This window comes from Microtus ochrogaster, chromosome 7 (genome assembly GCF_000317375.1).
Source record: "Microtus ochrogaster isolate Prairie Vole_2 chromosome 7, MicOch1.0, whole genome shotgun sequence".
In the NCBI taxonomy this organism is placed as follows: domain Eukaryota; kingdom Metazoa; phylum Chordata; class Mammalia; order Rodentia; family Cricetidae; genus Microtus; species Microtus ochrogaster.
Genome location: NC_022014.1, coordinates 43,778,234 through 43,788,809, shown reverse-complemented (window position 1 = coordinate 43,788,809; position 10,576 = coordinate 43,778,234). Strand labels below are relative to the sequence as shown.

Genomic DNA, 10,576 nt, shown 5'->3' with positions numbered 1-10,576 from the left:
TGGTGGCAGGGCATCAGGCCCCTTTGCTCAACGAGAAGCTGTGTGTGTGCGTGTGTGTGTGTGTGTGTGTAGACACAGCTGGAATGGTGGCAGGGAATCAGGCCGCTTTGCTCAACGAGAAACTGTGTGTGTGCGTGTGTGTGTGGACACAGCTGGAATGGTGGCAGGGAATCAGGCCCCTTTGCTCAACGAGAAACTGTGTATGTGTGTGTATGTGTGTGTGTGTAGACACAGCTGGAATGGTGGCTGGGTATAAGGCCCCTTTGCTCAATGAGAAACTCTGTGTGTGTTGACTTTCTGCAGACCACACAGGGAGTTGGGGCAGAATTCAAGGCCCTCATTTCTAGTCCACTCACATCAAAGGAAGAGTTTCTTGACTTTTTACATTTTTTATTGTCTGTATGTGTGGGTATGCCCATGTGGAGGTCAGATGACAACTTGTGAGAGTCGGCTAGTACTTCACTCACTCACCCATCTCCCTGACCTAGATATACTGCCCTGACTGGGAATCAAACCGGCCATAGTGGTGAAAGCACCGAATGCTATTCACCAGGCCAAGAAACGGATTATTTACTTTTCTAGGGGCTGAGTTTCATGCTTGCTAAGCAACTGTGAGCTATGGTTTCAACTCCTCAGCTCCTGACTTTTGTGATTTTTATATTCAAGACATGGCCTTACTAATTTGTTTAGGCAAGCTTTAACTCAGCCCAGGGAGGCTCTGATCCTCCTGCCTCAGCCATCCGAGAAACTGGCATTGCAGGCCTGCACCAGAGTTTAAAACAGTGGTTGGGCTCAAAGTGGTGGCGGACACCTTTAATCCACACAATCTGGAAGCTGGGGCAAATGGATCTCTAAGTACAAGTAGCGAGTTTCAGACCAGCCTAGGCTACATAGCAAGAAGCCTGTTTCAAAAATAGATAAAAATTAAAACAGTGGATGGCAGTGCAGCATAAAGAGCAGGCACGGCGAAAACAAACTGTATTGTCAGCAGACACATATTTGAAAAAAGGTCTGGGAGCTGGAGAGATGGCTTAGTGATTACAAGCACTCGTTCTTGCAGAGGACCTCAGTTCAATTCTTAGCACTAACATGGTGACTTCCAAACATCCGAAACTAATCCTTCTTCTACCCACATGAGATCAGGCACATAGGGGGTGCACATACATACATAAAGGCAAAATAACCTTATACATAAAATAAATAAATCTAAAAAAAATGTAACTATGGTTACCTCTCAGAGGACCAGGGTCTGGGGAGGGGGAGAGGGAAGTCTTCCAGGAAAGTGTTTAGCTCATCTGTATTGTGTCATGTGGATCAAGGGACAGACTGAGGTGGGTCAGTGCTCATTCCTTTCTGTGTGACTTTTAGTCAATATTTCACATATCGGTGGGTGGGTGGTTTCTAGTCAGAGGTGGCTCAGGGCAGCCTGGCCCGAGACACATGGGTGATGGCCTGGCTCCTGCTGAAGGCTCTAGGACAAAGCGTGTACTCAACCAGAGTTCTCATCTTCAAGGCCAGGCTTACCCTGGAAAGGCCCTGCCCTCCTTCAGAAGACAGGACAGAAGGTCAGATTCCAGGGATCTGTTTCCCTTGTAGATATGAGTGAGGAAAAGAGACCACAGAGCCAGGACATCTGGCTTGGGTGCCATGCTGGTGCACTCAGAAGAAAGGCGCAGTGTCTCTATCACCAATCCTCAAGGGAAAGAAGTAGTCACAGACACAGGCTGCACTCAGATAAGGCCCGGGTGCCACGTGCTGCTGGAGGGCCTCTGAAATGCAATCTGTGTTGAAAGTATCCCTTTAAAGCTAGGCAAAGTGGCCTACGTGCAGCTCCCATGAAGAGAAAGAAGTGGCACTGTCACTAACCCCCCCTAGGGTCCGGGAGTCAGGTGGCTGGCACCAGTCACACATGGCACAGCAGAGGCCATTTCTTCAGAATGCTGCTTCACAGCACAGCCCGAATCAGGCCCCTTCTGTCCAGCCACTGATCTCTGCCCTTTCTTTGTTGTAGAACTCAACACACTTTCAGTTATTAGCCTTTATCTGGTGGCTCAGCATCTCTTCTCCAGCCAGGGCCGAGCTGACTACTTCCTCTGAGTATATCTGGGACAGTGCCTGGGCAGGCTGACAAGATGACCAGATAAACAAATTCCTTCTTTCTTAGGCCCTGCTCTACTCTCAACAGCACCTCACCCCACCAAGGCCTGCTTTTATCTGTTTCAGGAGACAGTATTTAATTTGATTTTGACAATCTCATGTAGCCCAGGCTGCCCTCACACTCACTATGCAGCCAAGGATGGCCCTGAACTTCTGTACTTCCTTCTGCATACTCCCATGCCTGGTTTATGTAGAAGTAAGGATTGAATTCAGGGCATCATGCCTACTAGGCAAGTGCTTTACCAACTGAGAGCCAGCTCCATCCCATGACAGGCCCGTGGTATACAGCTTAGGCGGGCCTGTAACTCTTTACTCTCTTGCTTCAGCCTCCCGAGTGCTGGGATCACACCTGTGATCCCATCAGTCCCATTTTCACGTTTTCATATTATGTACTTCTTTGTATAGTTCCTTGGGATTTTAAGATTTATGGAGAGATGGCTTAGTGGTTAAGGGGACTGGCTATTCTTTCAGAGGACCTGGGTTTGATTCCTAGCACCCGTACGGTGAGTTCATAATTGTCTGTAATCCCAGTTCCAAGAGATTTGATGCCCTCTTCCGGCCTCTGCAGGCACAGGGCACACATATGGTACATGGACATAAATGTAGGCAAAACACATATACACATAAAATAAAAGTAAATAATCGTAAAAAAATTTTCAATAGATCAAAAAACCTTTGCAAAATGCAAGCAGGAAAAACTGAAAAGCAATAGTTATCCCGACTTCTCAATTTTAGAAAGAAGACAGGCCCACCAGAGGTCTCAGAGCACCTGACTCTATCCCTGACTCACTGATCCCAGGGACTCTGGGAGGGGCCTGGAACCTCAGAGCCTGCAGGCCTGGTCACACTTGCCTCTTCTACCTCGATCTTTGACTTGGCCAGGAGGAGTTTCCGGTCAAAGTCCCGCTGCTTCTGCTCACGCTCAGTCTCCAGCTCAGTCACCTGTTTCTGCAGGTCCACCAGCTTCTGGCGGAGCTCTGTGATCTGGAGGAGTGGCAGAGAGGGAGTGTGAGGGCGGGTGGGGGGAGCATGCACCAGCTGTCCCTCCACACCCCCACCCCCCACCCCCCCACCCCCCGTTTCAGTCTGCATAAAAGCCTCTCATCCCTCCTCCTTGAGCCATCCTTGGCTCAGCTCCCAGGAACTCCATCACCTTCTGCTCATACTGCTGCTTCATGGACCGGAAGTGCTGGTCCCACTGCTTGTTCACTTCCAGCAGCTGTGGGCAAGCAGGTGCTGGGTTAAAAACACACAGGAGTGCCAGAAACCCACCCCAGGTGCCCAGAGCATACAGAGGGGAGGAGGGCCTCCTCCATCCCCCACTAAGCAAAAGCTCCCTGCTGCTCCACCTTTATCCCTCCCCCCCCCAGCTCCATTTCAGCCTTGCTAGGAAAGCCACAGGGAACACTGAGACCAGGAAACAGTTACTGTGAGGCACAAACAGGACTCTTCAGAGGGCAGTTTGAAAAGGATGTGACAATCTCAGGTTTTCACTGTCTTTAACACCAACTATTCCACTCTAACAAATTTAACTAATGGAAATACTAAAACCAAGGGCTGAGGTGAGACTCTAGGAGAGTGCTTGCTAAGCAAGCACAAGGCCCGGAGTTCAATCCCTGGTACAGGAAGGAAAAAAGAAGGAAAGTAAAACACTTCAGCCAAGTGTGCAAACATACTGAAAGACTAATTAGCCGGACACGGTAGCCACACCTTTGACCCCAGCACTCAAGCAGAGGTAAGAGATCTCTGTGAGTTTGAGGCTAGCCTGATCTACATAGCCAAGGCTGCATAGAAAGATGTTATTTTAAAACAAAACCAAAACTAAAATGACACTCTCCTCTGTGTGTGTATGTGCACACGCATCCACCCAGAGGTCACTTAGTGTAGGACACTGGTTAAATCACACTATAAGCAGGTAATGCACGGCCATTAAGAAAATAAAGACACTTAATACATTCTCTCGGCTTTAAGATAATGCTAATGGTAACATAAGACTCCTGACAGAGCAAGTTCTCGGGGAAGAAAAACAACTCTGCAGCACTAAGAAAATAAAATGACAGACATGAGAGAGGATATTCCGATTTCAGATGTAACGCCAAAGACAAAAGTACCAAAAAATGAAGCAATTGGCTTATGCTGTAGAGCTGAACAGATATTCTGAGATAATTTTAAAAGAAAAAAATTAACCTGAAAAGTATTATGTGTCACTTCATTTTTTTACATTAAAAAAAAACTGAACAAATGGTGTGCACCTTTGTGTCCTTGGCTACTAAGGAAGACTGTGAGTTCAAGGTTTGCCTAGGCAACTAGGTGGAGCCATAGATCCAGTTCCTAGTACCACAAAAAAGTAAAACAAAACAACTCCAAGGGAATGCAGTGAGCTGAAATTAGCTGTAGTTATCTCTAGGGAGAGTTCTGATTCATTTTATAATGAGCGTTCTTTTAGTTCTGAGATCTGAGTAAAATAAGTCAGAGTATATTTGCAAGCAGGCTTTCGGGTGTATGTGAGGGCAAAAGGGGCAGGAGGAGGAGGCTGGGAAAGGACCCAGCTATAAGGAGAGACCTAGAGAGAGAGGGACAGGCTACCGCCCTGGGCTGGAGGTGGGGAGGGGCTTGTGAGACAGAATGCTGAGGCCAAAAGCAGGGGAGCTTCCTTCACTGCTGGCCACTCCCACACTGCAGCATGTGTCTCCCACGCTGATACTGGCCTGACTTATCGTGACCTGCCAGACCACTCAGTTTACTTTAGCCATCCTTCGCGCCCCCCCTTTAACTTATATGTATACATGCATGGGCTTGTATGTGGGTCTGTACACGTGAGTGTGGGCGAGACCAGAACAGGGGGTCAGACTCTCCGGAGGCAGAGTTACAGGCAGTTGTGAGCTGCCCTATGAGGGTCCTGGGAACTGAACCGCAAGTCCTCTGCAAGAGCAGTATGCACTCCTACTAAAGAGCCATCTCTCCAGCCCCCTAAGCTCCCCAAACAATTTCAGGCTGCATCACAAATACAGTATCCTCAGTGATCGCTGTGGTGGATCAAGAGAGACCTTTCCCATGGACAGACAGTCCAATGGTTTCCATTATAACTCTCTAAGATGATCTGGGACCAGTGGGGACCAGAGAGCCAAGCGGTGCCTTCATCTCTCTGGTCCCAAGAGGGCAGAAGGGTGCTCACTGACCACCCTGTCCAGCCACCTACCTCCATGCGTTGCTGTTCCAGTATCTTCACCTTCTTCTCGGCTGTACCCAAGACCCCCACCTCAGGGACTTTACCTGCCATCACACCGGCCTGAGGAGAACAGAGAAAGCCTTCTAATAGACCACAATCTAATAGAAACCCAAACCTATTCTGCAAAACAACTGGCAAGCAGAACTCAAAAGTGTCAAGGTCATGAAAGCAAGAACAGCTGAGCAATGTCACAGGCATGAAGAGACTATGGAGCTGTGACAACTGAAGGCCATGTGTGATCTGGATTCTGTTCTAGAACAAAAGAAGGACAAGGGTGAAGGATGTGTGGCATCTGAAGTGTTGGAAGGACAATGTAATTCCTGCTTTGGTAACTGAGCCATAGTTATGTAAGATTGTTGGTAAGGTGGTTCTGTGGTAACATAAGCTGGCCAGGGAAGCCAGAGGGAGTATGGGACCAGAACTCATTTCTGTATAAGTTTAAATTAGCTCAAAATAAAATATTTTGAAGTTAAACAACTAGTAAGTTTTGAGGTGACAAGCACAGACCGGGTGGAGTGCAGATGCAGCGACTGTGACCATGGCCCTCAGTGTGAGAGCAGACTACGGGGTCTGCACGAGCCCCATTGACGAGAGCCCGCCCAGTGAGGCCAATCTGCCCTGCAGTCATGCTGTCCCTACTCTCACATTCTGTTTCCTAGCTATCACAGGCTGGGCAGAGTGGAAGCAGAGTTTATGGGCCTCTAGTGCCCCCTACAGGCTATGCCCTGTAAGCATACCATAACACCTGGAAAGGAAAAGGTGTATTTGGTATGGCGGTCCCTGAGAAAGGGCAAAGATGCCTGCCCCCAGGAAGCCCACTGTCTCCTGGAGGGTGCTGGGCTCCCTTACCTTTGCAGACAGAGGCACTCCTGTTTCCAAATCTACTGTTAAAAGCAACAGCTAAAGGCTAGGTGATGTGGCATATATCTTTAATCCCAGCAGAGGCAAGAGGAGCTCTGTGAGCTGGTGGCCAGGCTAGTCTACACGGTGAGTTCCAGACCAACCATGGCTACATAGTGTGATCATGCTTTAAAAAATGAAAATGGGGGCAGAGTGCTAGTAAGAGATGGGAGTGGAGAGGCTTTGCTGTTTAGCTGGCCAAACCCATGTTTGCTTGAGAGATGATGGAAGAATCTTTATTACATGATGGCACATGACCTTTCCAAGACTCCTGCCAGAGATAAAGCATCCTTTCAGGCAGAAGCGCCTGAATGAGCTTATGGCTTTGCAAGTCCTGGGGAAAGTACATCTCTATCCAGTGACGAGCAGTGAGTGACTGAGATAATTACTACCCCACACAGTATAAAGTTAGCATTAGGGCGTATGCTGCCAGAGGGGGAGATGTTCTGTTAGAGAATGGGCGAGAGGAGATTGGGGACTGGTCAAAGTGGAGCAAGGGACACTTGGGACTTTGCTGTGTGGCAAGACTGGGTCTGGAGGTGGGAGGTCAGTGCTGTGGCATCCTCAGACCATAACGATACTACCAGCATCTTCCTTTCCATGCAGAGGCTCAAAGGTACAATCTTACAAGCTTAACAAGAACCCCATAGGACCCTGCTCAGTCTGACATCTCAGTTCTCCTTGGAATGTCTGATATGCTACATTGACTTTTGGGAGGAGAGAGACAGGGAGATAGACAGAAAGAGAGAGAGAGAGAGAGAGACAGACAGACAGACAGACAGACGCACACACACACACACACACACACACACACACACACACACACACAGACCTTGACAAAATGCATTAAGGTGCTAGTACCCAGAATGAGCAAAACACTGAACCTCAACTCCCATGAGCAGCAGTTGGATAATCCTAGCTAGCAAGTAAGAGAAGCAGCCAGTGGAAGGGTCACAGAGCCACATGACAGCCAATAATTCTGAGCATGTGTCTTAGGGAATGGGACATTCCACAGGGAATGAAAGCAGAACAAAAGGCCAAGAAGTGGTCATACCACAGAGGCGGATGTTGAGCTACGAAACATGGTTTATCAACTAGAACCTTCTGCCGCTGGAACTGTGTGTAGGAAGAGGAGAGCTCACTCTGACTGAGGAGGTAAGCAGATCCTGGGTCTGAGAAGCCTGGGATACAAGAACTTCCTGCCACGTACCTGCTGCTGTCCGGCTATGCCCTTCTTGCCAGCACCCTCTGTCTTCGGGGAGCTGGGCTGCATACAGAGGCCCTCTTTGCAGCTGCTGTTCATCAACAGCTTCTTAAGCTCCATGTTTTCCTCCCTGGATAAGAGAGAAGTGGAGAAGTCACAATGGCAGCTCTGGGTTAGGGGGCCTTCACAGCCAAGGACCTACTGTCACAGGCACTGCAGCAGTGTTCTGGGAAGTGTGATGAGACAAAAAGGGCACCCGTGAGCCCCCTGAGAGCGTGCAGTTTCCCTGCATGGACACACTCCCTCATCTTCTACTTAACTACAGGGATACCATGGCGTCAAATGGCTTTTCCCCAGGTCATTCAACAAGGACTTGAATTCCTGCCTTCTTACCCATAAGCCCTTGAGAGAAGGCTTTTGCCTTCTCACTCACTCATCTGTCCTTCACCCTGGGCATCCTTGTCCTTGAATTATCCATGTCCTCCAAGAGTAATGGAGTATGGCTCTAAAGCCCCAACCACCAGGCCATCCAAATGTAAACCAAGGCTCAATGATGCAAAATGGCCCTGTAGCCACAGTGACCAAGAGGAAACACAGAGTAGCAAGTACTGGTTCTAATACAGAGTCACTCGTCCAGCAGATAACCCAGCACCGTTACCCAGAGCCACAGAGAGCAGGAACTGCTGCTAGTGAACGGTTAAGTCCTTGTAGTGAGACCCTTAGGAAGCCCGCCTTTCTCCAGGCCTGCTTCGCCTCACACAATGTGGGCTAGTCTGTACGATCTAAGGGCAAAGGCCCTTTGAGATCCAGCATTCACAAATTCCTGTTTCCCCAGGCCTCCTACATTGTGGTCACAGCGATCCTTGGTGATGGGCAGACCCTATGGTTCACCTAAGACATACCAACTCAGTCTTGTCAAAGCCAGAGAGGCTGGACACCCATGCTTTCCCACAGGCCTGAGTGCAGTGAGGGACTTCCAAAGATTCCAGAAAAAAGGGAGCAGCGAATAATGACCACCAGGGGGCAGGACAGTCCTGAGCCAGATCCTACACTAATGTAAGCAGTTTTCCCCAGGGGAGGACAGCTCTCAAAGCTGTTTACATCCCCTCCCAAGGTAAACAAAACACAAGGGAAAAATCCCAGACTGCCAAGAAGGGCCAAGAGATCTGCTGTCAGAGCAGAGCTCTAAGAAGTGGCCTCGGTCCAGGAACCAGTGAGTCACATTATCTATTCCTCCTGCTCTATTCCTCCTGTTCCAGTCTCAAGGTGGCCTGCACTTACCGCAGTCTCTCAGCAGCCTGATCCCGCTGTTCCAAGCCCTTGTCCAGCTTGGCCTTCAGGGCCTCATTCTCCTGGCGCAGCTGCTCACACAAGGTCTGTGGGACAGATTGGTAGTCAGGTGGGGGTTAAGAGGGTGCATATCCTGAGGCAGGCTGACACAAGGATCTGGAGCTGCAGTCAGCCCAGGCAGGACCAGATACTATATCCCTTTGATTGGCAGGATAGCTGGGAGCCAGGCCACTAGGCTTCTCTTCCATTGGAGCCAGCAGTGAGGATGCACTGGGGTCCTGGTCCTCACAGTGAAATTCCCTCTCTTCCCTGCATAGATCTCCCTGTCTAGACTGCTCGTCCTTGGCAACACTCCCTGACTCACTTCTCTGGTCTCTTTTTCGAACTAGGGTGGACATCTTATATCCACTAGAGCAATGGTATGGAGAGAATGAATTCCTACTACAGAATACCAGAGAAGTTGTGCCATGTCACCCGTGTCACCAGGGAGACTTCAGAATTGCTGGCCCCCTTTCTGACCAGCATAGGACAGTCCTGGATGGACGGAAGGGCAGCCTTGCACTGCAGGTGTTGGACACTGTGGGCTGAAGGTTGAGAAAACAGAAAGCTTGTTATTGGTTTCTTCAGTGCCTAACGGAGGGCCCTGTGCCATATTTGATCTCAAAAAATATGTATGTCTTTTTCTTTTTTAGGCAAGGCCTCATCCTGTAATATGGCCGGGCCTGAAACTCACTACAACTTGGCACTGAACTCCCAGCAATCTTCTTGCCTCGGCCTCCTAAGTGCTGAGATTACAGGTGCAAGCCTGCACTGTTCTTTGAGTGAGCCAAGAAACAAATCAGAGAGAGAATGAGGAGGAACCGGATTCAGCTTCCTCCACCCAGAGGCCGAGAAACAGGGAGTTGCTATGTCCCTGGGTGGGGACCTCCAGGGAACAGAATGTACTGCTCCTGTCTCTGAGGGAAGGCCACAATGACACCTCATTTGTTACACTGCCATTCTAGGACAGAGGGCTGTTTTTGGGGCCTCTAGGTAAATGCCCTGGGTACAAAGTCACCACCCTCCATCAGAGAGTCTACGAGCACACCTGTGAGCTTGTCCATTATTTGTTTTAAAGATTGATTTGCTTTTTAAAAAAATTATGTATATAGGTATTTTGCCTGCATGTATGCTGTGCACCATATGTGCACAGTGCCCACAGAGGCCAGAAGAGGGCGTCAGATCCCCTGGAACTGGAGCTAGAGGTGTGAGATGGATGCAGCGTGGGTGCTGGTTACATTGCTCTAAACTGCTAAGTATCTCTCCAACTTTGTTTTTCGGTTTTTGTTTTGGAGACAGGATCTAGCTAAGTAGCCCAGAATGACCTTGAACTTGAGATTCTCCTGCCTCGGCCCCTAGAGCTGGCATTATGGGTGTGAGCTTCCACACCTGGCTTGCTCATTCTTTCACCAACTGTGGATGAAGAGCCAGGCACCAAGGTACCATGGTGAGTATGCTGCTTTTGTGAAGACAACACTCAGCTGTGAGTACAGACTAAGCAAATCAACTATCTAAAAAGATAGAACTGTTGGTACTGTTAGAGCCAAGAAGGGGCCAGCACACATCCCCCATCTGAGTTGATGCTCAGAATGATCTCAGCCCCCGTACTGTGTTAGGTTTTCTTTTCTTCTTCTTCTTTTTTTTTTTTTTTCGTTTTTTCGAGACAGGGTTACTCTGTGGTTTTTGGAGCCTGTCCTGGAACTAGCTCTGTAGACCAGGCTGGTCTCGAACTCACAGAGATCCGCCTGCCTCTGCCT

At 49.1% G+C, this 10,576-nt stretch overlaps 1 protein-coding gene across 4 annotated transcripts in view; it reads right to left on the bottom strand.

Moving 5' to 3' along the window:
* Positions 1–10,576, bottom strand: part of Tnip1 (TNFAIP3 interacting protein 1) — a 42,598-nt gene that overhangs the window by 9,845 nt on the left and 22,177 nt on the right. For 3 of the 4 annotated variants that reach the window (XM_005350056.2, XM_005350055.2, XM_013347437.2), the window contains 5 exons: positions 8,772–8,866; positions 7,497–7,620; positions 5,357–5,446; positions 3,311–3,376; positions 3,010–3,141 (listed from right to left, as the gene is read on the bottom strand). In XM_005350056.2, the coding sequence (XP_005350113.1) occupies positions 3,010–3,141; positions 3,311–3,376; positions 5,357–5,446; positions 7,497–7,620; positions 8,772–8,866 (507 nt within the window). The remainder of the gene's footprint in view (positions 1–3,009; positions 3,142–3,310; positions 3,377–5,356; positions 5,447–7,496; positions 7,621–8,771; positions 8,867–10,576) is intronic. The other variant, XM_013347434.2, reaches the window with a different exon arrangement.